The following is a 16,286-nucleotide window of genomic DNA, read 5'->3' on the forward strand; positions in this document are numbered from 1 at the left end:
AAGGTGGCTTTGGCACCTGACACTGTTGGGCAACAACCTGCTGCTGTCGCGGCGGTTGACAACTCACCTCATTCTGCACCTGTGGGTTCAATGATGCATTATCACCATTAGCTCTCGGTGGCAATTTACACTCGGATTTCCAATGCCCTAATTTTCCACAATTATGACATGGCCGCCTCTTTTTAGATTCTTCTAGGCTGATCTGTCCTTTTTCCTTTTCCAATATTAGTCTTTTATTTGGCCTGGCCCATGCCATTAGCTTGCTCAATCAACTGGGCTTCTTGTCGCTCCGCTACCTTAACTTGTGCCCACATTGCCTTTTCTTTCAGTTTATGTTGCTTAGCTTCAATTTCATCACTAAAATGTCGTAACACTTCATCTATCTTTTTATTCTACTGTATGTTGTTTGATCATTTCACTAACCTCCGGCTTTAGACCATAAACAAACCAATACACAAAATGACTCCAATCCTTCTCGCTTAATTTCTCATCTCCACTATATTGTTTAAAAGCTAGCAACAACCTTTCACAGTATGCTTGAACAGATTCTTTAGCCTCTTGGTGAGTTCTGTCCATTTTTACCCAGTCCGTTTCCTTTGGAGGTACTTTATTCTTCAAAAAAGTAATTACCTGATCATATTTTTTCATTACCTCTGGATCAGGGGCTCCCGTCTTAGGATCCTAGGATACTCTTGCGTTGGCCAATCTATTGTAATCTTACATTCTGCCCATAAATCTGCAGGTACAATTATATCAAAAAGACCGTTCAGATCTATCCACAACACTTTCGACAGTTTGACAAATCTTTCCACCTGTCGAAACCATTCAACTGGTTTTTCTCTTAACCTTGGGAAATCATTGGTAAATGACAAAATATCCTGTCTAGTCCAAGGAACATGTACATAACCCCCTCCTGGGATTTCCCTCATGGGACATTCGGTTACCACTTGCTCTTTTTCTCTCAACGGAAATGCTGAAAAAGCCTTATCCGTAGTTTCCTCTCTTTCGGAACCATCTACTCTTCCACCGATCCACATCACATCATTTTCTTAGCAAGGCAATCAGTTCTTTAATTTGGGTCAATCTCCCTGTTGTATTCAAATTTTCAATATCCTTTTTGGAAAAATCTACCCTATACGGTTTCTGTAATGATCTTATTTTCTCAAAATCAATCCCCATTTCACTCGCTGTCTCTTCTAATTTTTCATGCAAAGTTCTCGCTCTCCAAGTTATACTTTTGCAGAGGAACATTAGCTCCTCATCCTGATATGCTTTTAATTTTTCAGTTGGAATGGTACCTACAATTAATTCTTCTAATGTTACCTTAAATTTTGCAACATCTAAAGGTTGTGGTTTGGTATCTTTTCTCTGTAAACTTCTTAACCAATCACTTAATTCTTCAGAAGTCGGACCTACAGGGGTTGTCTCGCTTCTTATTTTATCTGTATTTCCCTCCGGGGTTTCTGTTGCGGATTCTGTTGTCATAAGTGTCTTACTTGCTGGGCTTTGATTTACAGTCAAATTTTTAGGAGTACTTAAACATGATGTTCCTGCCACATTTTCCATGCATTCCCTCCAGATCCATTTCTTTCTGTCTCTATTTGTCTACCACAATTGTAGGGAACTGTTAAACAATGCTCACTATCGTTCTGCTTTTCAAAGACAGGCATCACCGGCCCTATAGTTACAGGTACAGTCACAGCTTCCATATTTTTAGTTAATTCTCTAATTTTCTCAGTTAATTCCAGTGTAGTTCTAGCTAACTCAACTGAATTGTCTTTTCCAGATCTAACGGGTTGTGGCACTTCAGAATCTTTAAGTGGATTAATTTTTCCCAAATTAGGTGGCATTTGCTCAAGATTTTTATTTATCATGGTTTCCTTTACCGGCGCACTCGGCGTCAGCAACGTAGAATTTGGTTGATACGGAGGAGCGTTTTTATAAAACATGTCTTCCAGCACTTCATCCTCCGATTCATTCACATATATAACTTTCTGACCTTGTATTCTTTCTCTTTTCTGTACATTTTCTGCCATTTGTCTCTTCAGTGTTTCTCAGAGGAAACATACCATCAGTCATATTCGCATTCCACCATCTTCTCATTCTGTCCTCATGACTTTCTTGACCACAATGTCTACCAAACATGTAATTGTACCTTCGTCCACTCAGATGTCTTTCCCTTTCATACATCTCTTCTTCCCACTCCGACAAAGCCTCGAACTGAGTAGGTCTGGGTTTCGGTTCTAACCTCATCATTCTTTCTCTCAAATTTCTTAATACAGCCAAACTAAATTAACCACTTTCTGGAAACGCTAGTACCCCATCTTCTTTGGTATACTTTGCCCAATTCTCTAACCAAATACATGTATGGTACCCATATTTTGCTTCCATAAAGGGTGTAGGCGATTTTGGTGGAGGAAGTATCTGTCCTTCCCTAGTTACAATCGGCTTATCCTTCTTAAATAGATTTCTAATTTTCCCAAACCATGATTTTTTCTCCTTCTCAGGTGGATCGTAGTACATAATTTTTATTTTTCCCAGTTCTTAATCAACTAGGCTTTACAAATCACTTCTTTCTTGGCTTCTCCGTAGTTCTCCAATCCCAGCGCGACTCACACTAACGGACCAATCCTGGGCATCTACGTCACACCGGCAATTCTCCACTCCTAGCGCTGCTCACACTAACGCATCACTCAGTGAAAGCTTTGTCTCTCTACAGCTGGCCAATCCCAGCGCAGTCTTTCTGACGTCAGCCTTTCTCGCTACTCCTGCTTCTGCTGGCCCTCCTTTACAACATTTTTATCGGCAACTTTTCTTACATTTTCTTTACTCAAATCTGTTAGTAACAACATAAAACATCTCCATTGCCTGTTTCGCTAAACCAAAAAGATAGCTTTGTCCACTTACACAAGAATTCTGTATTTCCAGTAGGCATTTCTTACCTCTACCCTACCACAGAATTATTCCGTTTCGCCGATAAAGTAGCACTTCCCTCTACCATACCCTTCTAATAAGCAAAAAGGCTAACCGTTTCTCTGGGGATAAAACACATATGGAGACTACAATGCTCCTGAGAATTAAGGCCAGAGTTTCACAAGAGAACCTGTTGCTATTTCACCCACACACATTCATATGGAAAATGTCCCTACCGATGACACACGACGATTTTACCAACTTGAAACCAGACAATGCGCTGTGCGACTTCACTTGCCACACATTATCCCCGTCTACATACAAGGCAACCAACTTCCTACTTCCCGGAAGTCTTCAAAACTTTTCACAACATAAAACACAACACAAACTCAACATAAAGTGTTAGACATAAACCTTTGAATATAGGGGTTTTATATACACTACTAGTAAAAATAACCCTTACTAATCACCAAACTAGCCAATAAAACCATAACTCTGCTACCAGAAAACTGCTCCAGCGGAAAAAGGGCAAATTTTCATATTCTCCCTATGTCAGACTCGTCATTACACTAACTCATTCATACATTCATTCATTGGTGGGGCCCTTAACACCAACACTCGTATGTCTCACTCAAATCTGTGCACAGGAGAAAAAGCGCTGGACATGGGGGGGTGCCTTATTACCGGTCAGGAGCAAATGTCTTTACACAATATACATTATATACATTAACACCTATAGAACCCTGACTTTAACATCAAGGCACTCCACCACTTAGTTGGACTGGTTGATGGTGATTTAGAACCTGCTAAACACAATTAAAGCCTAGGAATTTTTTGATTAATCCTCAGTACCTAATTAAAGAACCACAAACTCCTTTCTTATTAATCCAAATCTTGTTTATCTAATATTAATTTAGCATTCAGGCAATATAGAATAAAACATGATTCAATTTATTTCACAGCAACATCAAATCTTTAGAGCATAAGCATCGATTTCGCCTTTCATTATATTTACCAAAATCTCAAGTTGGTGACTCTCCGATCACAGGGATACAATATCCAAAATCACGGCTGCATTCTCCCGCACGGACTGTCCAACCCACGGCAATAATCAAGCATCAGATGGAAGAGCTTTCCCAAATTTCAAAGAACCCCAAGGTGAACCAGGGAAATCTTTGTCAGTTCAACGCAGACCCAACGCCATAGACGATCAGCCCAACGAACCAACCCCCTTTCGCGGACGAGGGTTTTTATACCCTTTTCCCCCTTATTTTAGGTCAATGTGCAACAATTTTTGGGGTAGCCAGTGTTCTGATTGGCTAATTCAATTCAATTAGTAAGTTCTTGGAGTTTTCTCATGTTCGCTTGTTTTCCCATGAGACCGGGCATAGCAGAGAACAACTGTATATCCTTTAATGCGGGTCACAGGCGAAAATTCCGAAGTAACAATAAGCAAGTCTCCTCGTACAGGTCCCTCATTGTCCCCTTGGTAGTTCACACTGTTCATCACTTGGCAGTCCTCCATCCTCCTATCCTTGACAAGGAACACACTGGTTCAGGGTTGAGGTCACTTGGAGATCTCCAGAGCTATCCGATTCTGCGCAGTAGCTATCGCGCTCACCTGACGGCGGCACCTTCGTAGCTCCATCTTAAGTACTGCGGCCTAGCAAGCCCGAATGCCAACTTAAGCAAAAACAGACATAACAGTAATTAGAATATAAAAATGAAGATTCTAATGTTTAATCCCACACTAATCCCAGTATACATTAATATATCCTAGCTTGTAGCAACATTTAAAGCAATAATACTCACCATTCTGCAGCACTGGAAGCACAAACCATCACAAAAGCAACATGAATCATGCAGTTTTCTATTTCACCACGTTCTAAAGTTGATTCGCGTACCACAGTTAATAATTTTAATTGTTTTGCCATGCAACTAGCATTTTAGTCCCATTTGTTTCTCGTGTTTATCAAGGTGTAACGGTTGATTAGTCGTTCCATTCCACACTAGTTAGTACGAGTTAATGCTTAATATGGTTAAGAAATTCATTTCATGCAAAATAGAGGAGGTATACAAAATGTTGTTTTACCTGCTCCATCAAGGCCTCCTGACTAGAGCCCTGGCACTTATTTATTTGCAAATTAAGCTTTGTAGGAGACAAAGTTGTGCTTCAAGTTAAATACCACATGACTATTCAATTACAATAGGTTTAACATTGTAGACATAGGAACACAGTACGGAAAAGATGATAGGAATACATCTTCAAGTAATTGTTAATTACAACTGGTGGTAAGTGCCAACAATTACAGGAAGAAATGATTTCCAGTAGTAGAATGCACTTGCTTCTTTACTCCTGGGGATTGCCTTTACTGCATTGTTAAATGCATCACCACCACCAATAATCGTTTTAATGCCAGCAGTCCCAGCAGGAAAAATACTGCCCGCCCCTGTCATTGAAATGCATGTCTTCTCTGAGAGTGATTTTACCCCTCTGCGATAACTTTATCCGCCATATCTTTTAAATGCTTGCTAGTAGGTGTTCTGCTGGCTGTTTTTGCCAATGGTAATGTAGAAAGACAATACCACTGGACGTTGAACCTGGCAGACTGTTGATTTTCGCTGAGCAGTCCTTTCCTGTAGGTGGCAATTGTATGCAACAAGTGCCTTGGTTTGTATTTTTCCTCGAGAGAAATACGACTGTAGATTATTGCATTGAAGGTTTCGATTAGATCGTGCCATTGATTACATTTTAAAATATGCTTATATGGAGGTATATGCAACACTTTACCACGAAGGTGCCCAAACCTCTGTCATTGATGCTTAAAGTAAAAACAAATTGTGGAACAAAAGCTTACCAAAGAACACAGGTGGCAGAAAGAGAGCGATAGAGAGCGCTCTTTTTAACTCTATACCAGAAAGATTTTTCTGATGGATGCTTTTTCCTATAGACGTTTGACCTTGTAAATATTCCAATTGACGTAGTGGATCCAGAAACTCTTGAAAGCAGTATCTCCCAAGCGATGTGGGACTCCAGTTGTATTTTCAACTGCCCCTGGACAGGACTTCCCCAGCCTTTTATACGTTGCCACCTCACGCACTGATATAGTTTTCTGTTTTACCTACCAAATGCGGGTTTGGATCTTGTCTTGGCATGCTAACAACTTCTTCCAAAAGGTTGTACTTTATCAGCAAGCAGCTAAGCTGAATGTCTCCAACTTACATGTCCAGGCTCAAGCATTACTGCAAATGCTGCAAGGCAATGCCCCCTCTGAATCCAGTGACACTTCTATGTGTTATCTTGAACCTGAACATGATCCATCATCTTGCAGTGTGCGCTTCCTTGCCTCAGAAGGCTAGGCAGTGAGGCCATGTTCTTCTTGGCCAAGGTATGTAAGGAGACCATAAACAGTTACTTTTACCTCCTCATGTATAGAAACAGTACTTCGATAAGAATAGGAAGAATCCACGGCTTGGAGTATGGAAAAATGACATGGACTGGTGCATGCTGCATGAAAAGACAGTCTGTCTCGAGAGGTTGCCCCAAGAGTTGGGTGTTGATATGGTCTCCCTGGAACGCCTACCGAGGCCATATCTGTGAGCCCCCAATCTCCCCGCCCCTTGAAGCACTGTTGTCCCAATGAAATTATGAATGAGAACCTGCTCTCTTTTACTCTCTTATATATATTGCGTTGCATATCCGCCAATCGATTGATGGCTGTACCATTGTATTTCTCCTGCTCTGAAATGTGAAAGTGACCGTTTTGTTCCACCTTTGTTAATAAAAAAATAAATTAAAAAAAAAAAAAGAATAGGAAGAATCACTAGAGGGATCAGTTTTTTTTCTCTATTTCTATGTAAAGGTCCCACTGTTAGGATAATTCAGAAAGTAGTGGCACGGTTCTCCAACCCTGGCAAATTCCTTCTTTTCTTAGGAGTCACTTTCCTGAAAAGGGTTAAACTGGAGTTCCAGCTCCTTCATCCAATGCCTCTTGGAGTCTTTTTGTCAAGCCATGATGGATCTGTTTCAGTGCATCTCTCTAGTTCCCAGGGGCCATTAGGGAGATGAAGGTAAAAATGTTTCCGTCTAGGTTCTGCAGTGAGATGGTAAGCAATATGTTTCACCCCCAGATAAATCAACAGTAAGGGAATGATCAACCAAAAGATCTTCCACCAAAAGTGTAAGCAGCACCATAGGAAGCTGATGTCTGTTTTTTCCCTTGAAGAAACTTTCCTGCTCCAGGTGCTCTTCAGAGACTCAACTCCCTTGCCCTATGCCAAAGCTGATTCGGATGAGCGTACAATTTCCAGGTCCATTGGCCATCCAGAACAGGTCTATCTTGCTTTGCTGGATCTGTTCATGACTTCTCCTAAATGGGGAGCCTGTTGATGCAGGCTTGTTTCTTCAGCAGCTCTTACCCCCATGTGCACTATCCTTGTTGTCAACACCGCTGCAGCCTGCCATCTTCTTTCTAACTCTCAATTACTATTTGAAGTACATTGGATTAAAAAGCCCTCAATGGAAGGCACAGCTCTAGCCTACTTGGGTCCTTTACTGTTGAATAAATTGAAGATTGCGAATAAAGCAGTCCGCTTGAATATGATATTCCAGAAGGCCCTAAAATCAAAATTATTTTCGTAAACAAGGAATTCTCTCCTCTGTAGCCTGCATTTCAGCTTCTATTGGTCTTTAGCACCAAGATGCCTTTTGAAGTGGATATTGGTGCTCTCTAAATGTTTCTTTATTCTAGTCTACAAAATAAAACATAGTTCAAGTGATGTTATCGTTTCACATTAAAGCCTACCCCCGCCCCCAACCTGATCACCCTTGAAATTCACCATTTATGGTTTTCTGTACAAGCCATACCTCACATGCCAGCAACAAAACTCCATCAAATAGTCCGTTCATGAACTCGCAATATTGATGCCAATAAACAAATGGACAGAACAATAAAACCGTATTACATAAGCACTGTTGGACCTATGTCCTAGGAGTAGCTTGGCTCAAGTTAACAGGCATTCATCTCAACAGGGCGTCTCGTGCTTGCATCCTACTCAGTCCGCAATCTAACGCAACACCACTCAAAAAGGACACTACACGGATTAATGTAACGATTATCAGTATTCTTCACCTCTTTTTAGACAACTTGGGTATTCAATGTCACACTTCAGACTGAAACATTCCATTATATTTCCAGATGAACATTCCCCTTCATTTTGGGATAAAACATGACATTACAATTCAAGATAAGCTTTTCATCACATTTTTAGATTAAACACTCCATTACATTTCAGAATAACATTTCCAGGCATTTACTCGAACAACAACGGACCTGGAATACTACTTCTAGCTCAGCACATATCTAAACACTCTATGTGGGTTCCACATGGCACCTGGACTCTGTAGGGACTACTAACTCCTTGCAGACTGCGCTCTGTAAAGCACTCCCCGATCCCACAATTCAGGGTAACCCTTAGTCTAATGAAGGTTCATCTGACAGCTGGCTGCCCTGGGTATCCTGTCTCCTTGCCCCTAGACTGTCAGTACCATCTGCTCCTGGCATAACAAATTATCGGGACACCGGAAGTACTGCTGGCGGTCAATGGGCTACTTCCATCCAGGTAGCTGTTAGGGTGTTTGACCTCTGGGACTACTCCGCCCCCGTCACGCTATAACTCAAGGTGCTTCCTGATGCTGGAGCTCGGCCTACCACCTCCCACAACAGACGTGAGTCTCCCTTTTTAATTCATCCTGGTCATGTGCATGGTTGCTCTATGCCTCTGGTAAATACATCAGGTTCCAATATGCTTCCCCCTCTCAGGCCTTGACAGAGCAGTCCCCAGCCAGTTCTCTCCCCCTTCTCCCGCGCTGCAATACCCCGCTTACTGACTTGATGGTGTCCTCCTCCTGGGGCTTGCGATGCTGCGAGGCGCGTTCCCTCGCACTTAACACGGTGCTGGAGGGGTTTCAACGAGGAAGTCCTCACACGAGTGAAGGAAATGAAGTAACTCACACCCTCGGGGCCACCTCCCCCAAGGGATTCCCTCGCATAGGCGCTCCCCTTTACTGACGGAAACCTCCTTCCTTTGATGACGGAGGCCCCGCCACCTCCGGAGGCTGAATCTCTACCTCACCGGACTCCTGCCGGGAAGGCTCCGTTGTCGGCAGTCTCACGGCTTCCGCTGCCCCAGACCCGGAACAGCGTGTCCTGCGTGGGCGCGGTCTCCGCCTTCGTCCAGCAGCCAGGGGGCGGCGCTCCGGCCCCTCTCAGGTGACTCGTGCAGCGGCCTCGCTACCCGCACTTCCTGATTGTGGGTTTCTTTCGTCAGGCAGTCGCGTCGCCCTCTCGCCCGCCACACACCTGGGGCCAACCTTCCTTTACAGGCCTCTCGAGGACAGCGGACTCTGGCCCTAGATCACCAGGTAACCTCTCAACCTTTGGAACGGGTGGCGGCCAGGGTTTGAAAGCGGATCTCGTGGAGGGAGGGGGGTTGTAGTAACGGGTGCCAGTTTCTCACGGGAACCGTTCCTGAGGCTGACTGGACTCTCAGGGCTCGGGCACATGCATCCCTATGGCTAAGAAGGTGACTACCCCAGGCCAGTCCGGAGATTCCGGGCAACAACAGAGTCGGAAGTCGTTAGGCACTGGCTCTCTCCCAGATCTAAGAGGTCAGGGGTTCACCCTTCTTGGAGACCTCTTCAGGTACAAGGACCTCAAAAGTCACGGGCGGCACTCAGGGACCGGTCACAGGGTGAGGGGTGATGTTACTAGGTTTAGGACTCTGAGCAGACCCTGGGACCAGTCTGTTCCCCTCTAAGTACAACCACCTCCTCACACAGGCGCCTTACTCCTGAACCTTCCGCAGTCCCCCACCAATCTTAAAATGGCTGCCCTCCTGCCACCTCTATCACCTTGGGCCTGACTTGCCAGAAGGGCCCAGAAGGTTCCGGAACCTCTCATGGCAGTCATGGCCCAGGTGCTGAGGTGACAGTTGGAGCCACCATTTTGCGAATCTCCCCTACTTACCTCAGTGGAGCACCTTGCGCCTCTCCCTCAGGAAGTGAGGGTGAAGCGCCCAGAGCCTCTACATCAGAACCCCAAAAAGTTTGGTAGACAGAAAAAATGAGAAGGGGAAAAGGGACAAAAATAATAAAAATGAGGAGGAAACTGCCAAAGGGCTGACAGGTCTAACAAGCACATATATATAGAATTTATGACGTATCCTTGTCAAAGGTAAGGTGATATAAAATCACTGTTGACTTTACTTATGTGATGACTTCTACCATATCGTATGGGGGCATGAGCTGTCTATTTTGATCATGTGCAGATGGTTATGGTTTGTGTAGAGGAACATAACTGGTGAGTTTGAGTGGATTTTGATGTGCAACCATAGTGTCTCTTTAACTGTCTCTTATGTGGCGTGCTTAGGCTTTCTTCTCATGTGAATGTTGCTGTTTGTAGTACCTGAACCATAATTTTATATTAAATGTGTTTAAGTATGTGCTGTAATAATGGTGTCCTGTCGCATGTTGTTTATGTTCTTCTGGTGATGGAGTTTTTCCTAAATTAATCCATACTGGAAAAAGGGTGTTAGAATCCAACAGAGGTGCAGTTTTGATTGGCTGTTAGGGTTCTGAACCAAGTTGTCTAAGGCAATGTGCAGAATTTTTGGACTGCTCAGATCTGGGACTAGAAAAGACTATCAATGTGCCAGTGAAGGAAGAAGGCTTCAACTTATGCAGAATAGTTCAGAGATGTTGCAATCCGTGTCGATAAAGGAGAGCGATTCAGGGACTTCACTATTTGTGGGGTCGATCTAAAAGGCAAACGGCTGTATTGCATATATAGGGCCCACTGCCAAATGCTACATTTTTGCTGTTTGTGCTGCAGGAAAAGGTATGTAGAATAGTTGGGAAGACCGAAAGGCATCTTCTGTAGAGACTGTGTGGCTGCTTTCCAGTGCTAAAAACAGGGTGTTTGCCTCATTGGCAAAAAGCATGCCACTAGAAAACAAGTACATTTCTGTTGCCCCTGTTTGTGCATGTTCACATTGAAGAAGCGTGGGTGGGGCAGAAACTCCACAAAAAGATAGGTGCTGAAGATTTACCTTGCAGTAGAGTTTTAGCAGGAGACAACGCGGGTCTAAAGATATTCCAGCTATGTTAAAGGGGGATGGCCCATCAAAGGCCATGCTGAGGCAGTATTAACAGTTCCTGCCAGTGAGACTGGACATGGTCAGATCCTGCAGATGGGATTTAGCCAGGAGTTCTTCATTCAAAATGGGTTACCCAGTGGTCGCCATGAAGATTGGGCAGAATACAGTTCACCCTCACTGAGAAACATTCTAGTGAATTTGTACAACAGAATACTGCTTTGCTTCTGTCATCAGGCATCAGGTTGACACGATGCTGCTGCTGAGCTCATACTGTTTAAATCAATCAATAAAGGGAAATGGTAATATGGCTACATACAATACGTAAGTAGCCAATGGTTGTACGATTTATAGATGTAACATTAGTAAAATGTATGTGTACTCGATTTCTTGTGTTATGCTAAAATGATAGCTAATTTGACAATATCAAGGTTTTATGACTAAATGGGCTGTAAGCCTGTGTATAACTTCACTTAATTCAGCTTTTCAAGTGGGTTTTTCTCTGTCTTAAATTATACGACGCAACAATCCCACCCTCCTTCTCCATAGTCTGTAAGTGCTGAGAAATTAAGTTGGAGATGGGGAGAATTGTTTGGCCAAAATGTTTTTTCAGGCTCTTCGAAATGTGGTGGTTATTAGAGCACGTGCCTGGGATGAGAGCTATGTGCTTCAAATGCCAATAATCGTTTGTCAATATTTAACCAAATCTGTTTTTGTTTTTCCCCCCCCCCAGCTTTTTATTAAGTTAGAAAAGTTTAAGAGACGAATCTACAGGATCACTGCAACCTGAATTCCTGTGCATGCATGGATTATTCAGAAGAGCTAAACGTCTTTGGTTCAGACTACCTCTTTAGAAATGTTGGAGATGGTGGTTTCCAAGAAACATTACACCAAAGAATACACAGAAGTGACTCCTGCTATTGGCCACATAATCGCATCCAAACTGCATGATGAAATCCCAAAGGTTCATATGAAATAAATGAATTGATCCCCCTTGCATGCTAGCGCTAATGCGATGTGGTGCCCTTTACCATGTTTCACTACTGTGTGCAACGCCTTTCTAAAAGAGCAGTAAACTATATTTTCAAGCCACACAGAGTATTATGAACCTGTCCTTAAAATATCTTTGTTCATATTACGATACATTTTTTATGTATTTGTCGCCTGAGCTCAAGCAATCCTACTTTGCAGTATAACTTAGGAAATACGGTAATGCTGAAATATTTCATTCCTTAAACAACAACCATTTTGGATAAACTGTATTAATCTGATCCATGCAGTTTGGAAACCTAGTCTATAAGGGAGGCATTATTATGCGAGTAACCATTTAAAAAGGAGCACATCAACTTTTTTGAGTAAACTTGAGTCTTCCCTTGCACCCCTTATCACTAAAAAGTAATGTTACTTTTGTTTTTTCGAATGTGCAGTAATCGAATCCCACCATTCTGCAGAAAAACTTGAGCAATTTTATAAGTTAGCAGTGCTGGACAATTTCTTCTGATTTGAAGAAAAACAGTTGCTCCATGATTGCCATAAGAAGGTTTGCTTTACATTGAGGCTTATATTTAGGATCAATGGGGATTGTTATTTAATAAACTGAGTACCAGGTACCACTGGTTTTGTAATGCAAAATGGATCAGCCATATGTATGTGACCAACATCACCCCTGTGCACAGTAACAATGTGATCGTTAGTTTTCATTCAGCTATATCTTGTTAGAAGTATTGGACATGTAGAAATTAATAGTAATGCTACTATGAAAGTGGGTAGCCTCTGTCCTTTCAGGCAAGATCTCTCCACCCTAGAAAGTAGATAATTCAGAACAGACTGATAAGAAAAAAATTAATCATCTTCAAATAAAATAAGCGATTTTCTAAGATTAGTATACGTTTTACTGTACAATGATGTCTCCCAGAGGAATGTGTATAGCAACAAATATTTAGTAAGTAGCTGCTTAACCTCAAACTGTTGTATTGTGTATTTTATTTCTCTTGTCATGCATAGTTCTAAGGCAAGCAGTACTGATTATGCCTTTGCTAACACGGTAGGAACACACATTACCACTATGAAATCTATGCAGATTATGGCGTACGGAGCCCATTAGTCATCTGCTGCTGCATAAGAAATGTAAAAACTGCAAACTGAGATACTGCAGCTGGGCATGGCATCTTTATGACATTACACCTTGTACGAAAATGGCAAATTGCAAAAGGGTTAAAGCAGCATGTAGTCGGAACATATGAAAAGTAATAAAGTATAGAGTCTTGAAAAAAATGTACCACCCTGGGGCAAGTTTCAACAGTGGCTAACATCTATTCAGTTGGGTTTTTATTTTTATTTTTTTATACTGAACAGTTTTTGGAAAGTAAATAAATTGACATCTGAACATTATTTTTATGCAAGTTTGCTACGTTTACTTAAATCTGAAGTGCCTTAACTGCATAGTAGAGGTCTTTCATTTAAGGGCTTTGTTTAAAAATCTAGTCGAGATGCATCCTTGACTTATACCTTTCATAACTTATAAACTGTGTAACAGAGGGAGAAAGTGCTTAACTAGGTCTGAATAATTTTCAATAAAATCATTTTACACTTTGCTGCAGTATAATTTTTTTACTTTTGCAAATAATTGATAATTGTCATATGTTCATGCCAATCTTAAATTATTTTCTTTGAATCTGCAGTTTTTTTCTTAATTTTGCAAATCTGTGATAGCGCTATTTTAATGGTGAGTTCTATTTACAAATCTAAATTCCAGTCATGGACTGCTTTGCCCCTGTGGTTCCAACATTCTTGATGTGACAGCGGAATAAGAATGTGACTTGGAGATCCCAGTGTGCACACTGACACAATAATGCAATCGCCGTGCCGGAATGCAACGCTGAACCTACTGTAAAACTTTATTTATAAAGTTGCTAAATAAGTAAAGATCTTCGTGGTTATCAGCATACGAGTATCAAAGGGAAGCTAACCACCAAATTATTTCGGGAAGACTGCCGCCAATTCTATGCTTGCCAGTAATAGATCAACTGAAATGGCTTTCAAGATAGAAGCTTCTAAAAGGACAGAGATAGATATATATCTTGAATTACCACTCCAACATGCATCCCACACAGTCGAGCGATACGGACAACTTGATAAGCTTGTTGCCACTGTAGCGCTTTATTTTTCAGTTTTTGGTGCAGTCGATCATGACTCGTTTCAGCCAACGCAGTATATGTAATGACAGGATATAGTAAAGATGTGATAGGTACCACATTTTAGACGACAGGGAAGCTCATTATTTCATTTATTTATTTATGTATTTTTCTGTAGTGGCACTCTGGCAAAATTACATATGTTAGTCTTAAACTTAAATGTACTTGTTATTGTCCAAGATCTGCAACAGCCCCTTGCCTGAAACAAATAGGAGATCTGAACTTTAAATTTAGCTGGCATTTTACACAGCTTAATTTTAGTTTTAGATGGGTCTGAATAGTGTACCAAGAAGAAATGTGTGCATGTGCACTAATTAAGATGATTCATAACTTAATTAATGGCTAGCACAATCAAGTAAATATTGAAACAGATCTGTGGTTGTAGACTTGTATGAGGGTGTACGCCCCAAATCTCAGCTGATATCAGATGTAATCACAAGCAGCCCTATGTCAAGTCTAAAACAGGAACCAAACTGGTATGTCGGTTTATGTATGTACCGTTTGTAATATTTTTTGACTGGTTTTATGCAATGAAAATGATTGAATTAATATTCGTTAGTTATCTGAGTTTTTGTTTTGTGCGACTTGATCCATCCATGTAAACAAACTAATGTAGGCAGCACCCTATAAAAGTTAAACCAGGGCTCTGGCAAATATTGAGTGACATGATGGTGTCCTGGTATCCTGTTATCCTGTGGTCTTGCACTTTTAGAGCAGTATGAGGGTGGCAGAAATGATTAGCATTTTCCAGAATGAATACCGAAGTAATCCCGAGGCTAAACTAATTCTCTACTCCATAACATATGGCATAGTGGCCTAAACTAGAAAAAAGGATTGGATCTTTTTTTATGAATCAATCAATCAATCAAAGCTTTATTTCGACATAAAATATCATAAAAGCACAAAAGTACATAAAACACATTTTCATCAAAAATACATTTTAAAAACATGTTATAAAGGAGTCTGTTTACTTTATATACAATAAATATTTAAAAAATGTATTAAACTTTCAAAGCTTTGAGAATGATAAGAATAATCAACTGGAGCTAATTAGCCTCTGCCTGATCAGCCATGCCCAGCCTAAAAATTTAGCCACCCCGCAAACTATAGTAGTATTTGTGTCCGTTTTAAGGATTCTCAATGCAGCAAGGTGGTCCCTTGTTCCTAACTGCAGACAGACAGGCCTGAGCCATTTCATTCTAGGTTTCGCATATGCTGGGCAAGCGAAGAAGAAGTGGGAGATATTTTCAATAGCACCCGAGCAAGTTGGGCAATCCAGGGGAGTCTTGTGCGGGGGATTCCACTTGCTGGTACGGTCGCGAAGGGGAAGAGACCCAAACCTAAACTGAATGAAGAGTGATCTGTCCTTAGGCTTCGTGATGAAGTCCAGATAGGGTTCTGACAGAATGCCTCTGTCAATCTGCCAGGATTGGGGTCTCTTACCTCCAGAGCATCAACCCATGCCCAAAAAGCTCTTTTAGTTACCTCCTTGGATAATGGTGCCCCCAAATCCTGATCGGATGCGAGGCCTGTTGCGACCAAGAGCTTCTTAATATGCGTGAGCCACTCGATTTTGTGGGCTCCTCGCAGATTCATGACTCCCTTAGGCCGTCGGCGTAGTTGGAGAGCTCAGGGGTACGCCACAACCGCGCCCAATATAACAGAGGACGGAGAGTGACTAGATCTCTAATAGAGCGCCTACCAAAATCGCTCAATAATGGTTTCGTCGGGGTACCCCTTGGGAACGTACAAGGTCCCTAAAGAACCTATTTTCATTGGTCACAAGGGCATCTACACAACAAAAGCCCCATAATTCCGCGCCTTAGAGAGCACTACCTACCGCCTTTGCAGCGTATATGTCCAGAGCTGGAGCAATGGGTTTAGTAGTGGAGGCACGAAATTCCTTTCCCAGGGCTCCAACAACCCGTCTATGGTTTAACACCATTTTATCAATATAGGGCTGCCACTTGAGTCTGTCAGAGATTCTAATCCACAAATAATCGAACTCCTTGACACGCTCAAGTG

The 16,286-nt window shown here is 41.9% G+C and overlaps 1 protein-coding gene across 1 annotated transcript in view; it reads left to right on the forward strand.

Moving 5' to 3' along the window:
- Window positions 1-13,660, forward strand: part of MAGT1 (magnesium transporter 1) — a 143,918-nt gene extending 130,258 nt beyond the window's left edge. The window contains exon 10 of the mRNA XM_085608234.1: window positions 11,801-13,660. Within this exon, the coding sequence (XP_085464360.1) occupies window positions 11,801-11,816 (16 nt within the window). The 3' untranslated portion in view covers window positions 11,817-13,660. The remainder of the gene's footprint in view (window positions 1-11,800) is intronic.
- Window positions 13,661-16,286: the final 2,626 nt, after the last annotated feature.

Source organism: Triturus cristatus, chromosome 5_2 (assembly GCF_964204655.1).
Source record: "Triturus cristatus chromosome 5_2, aTriCri1.1, whole genome shotgun sequence".
Lineage (NCBI taxonomy): Eukaryota > Metazoa > Chordata > Amphibia > Caudata > Salamandridae > Triturus > Triturus cristatus.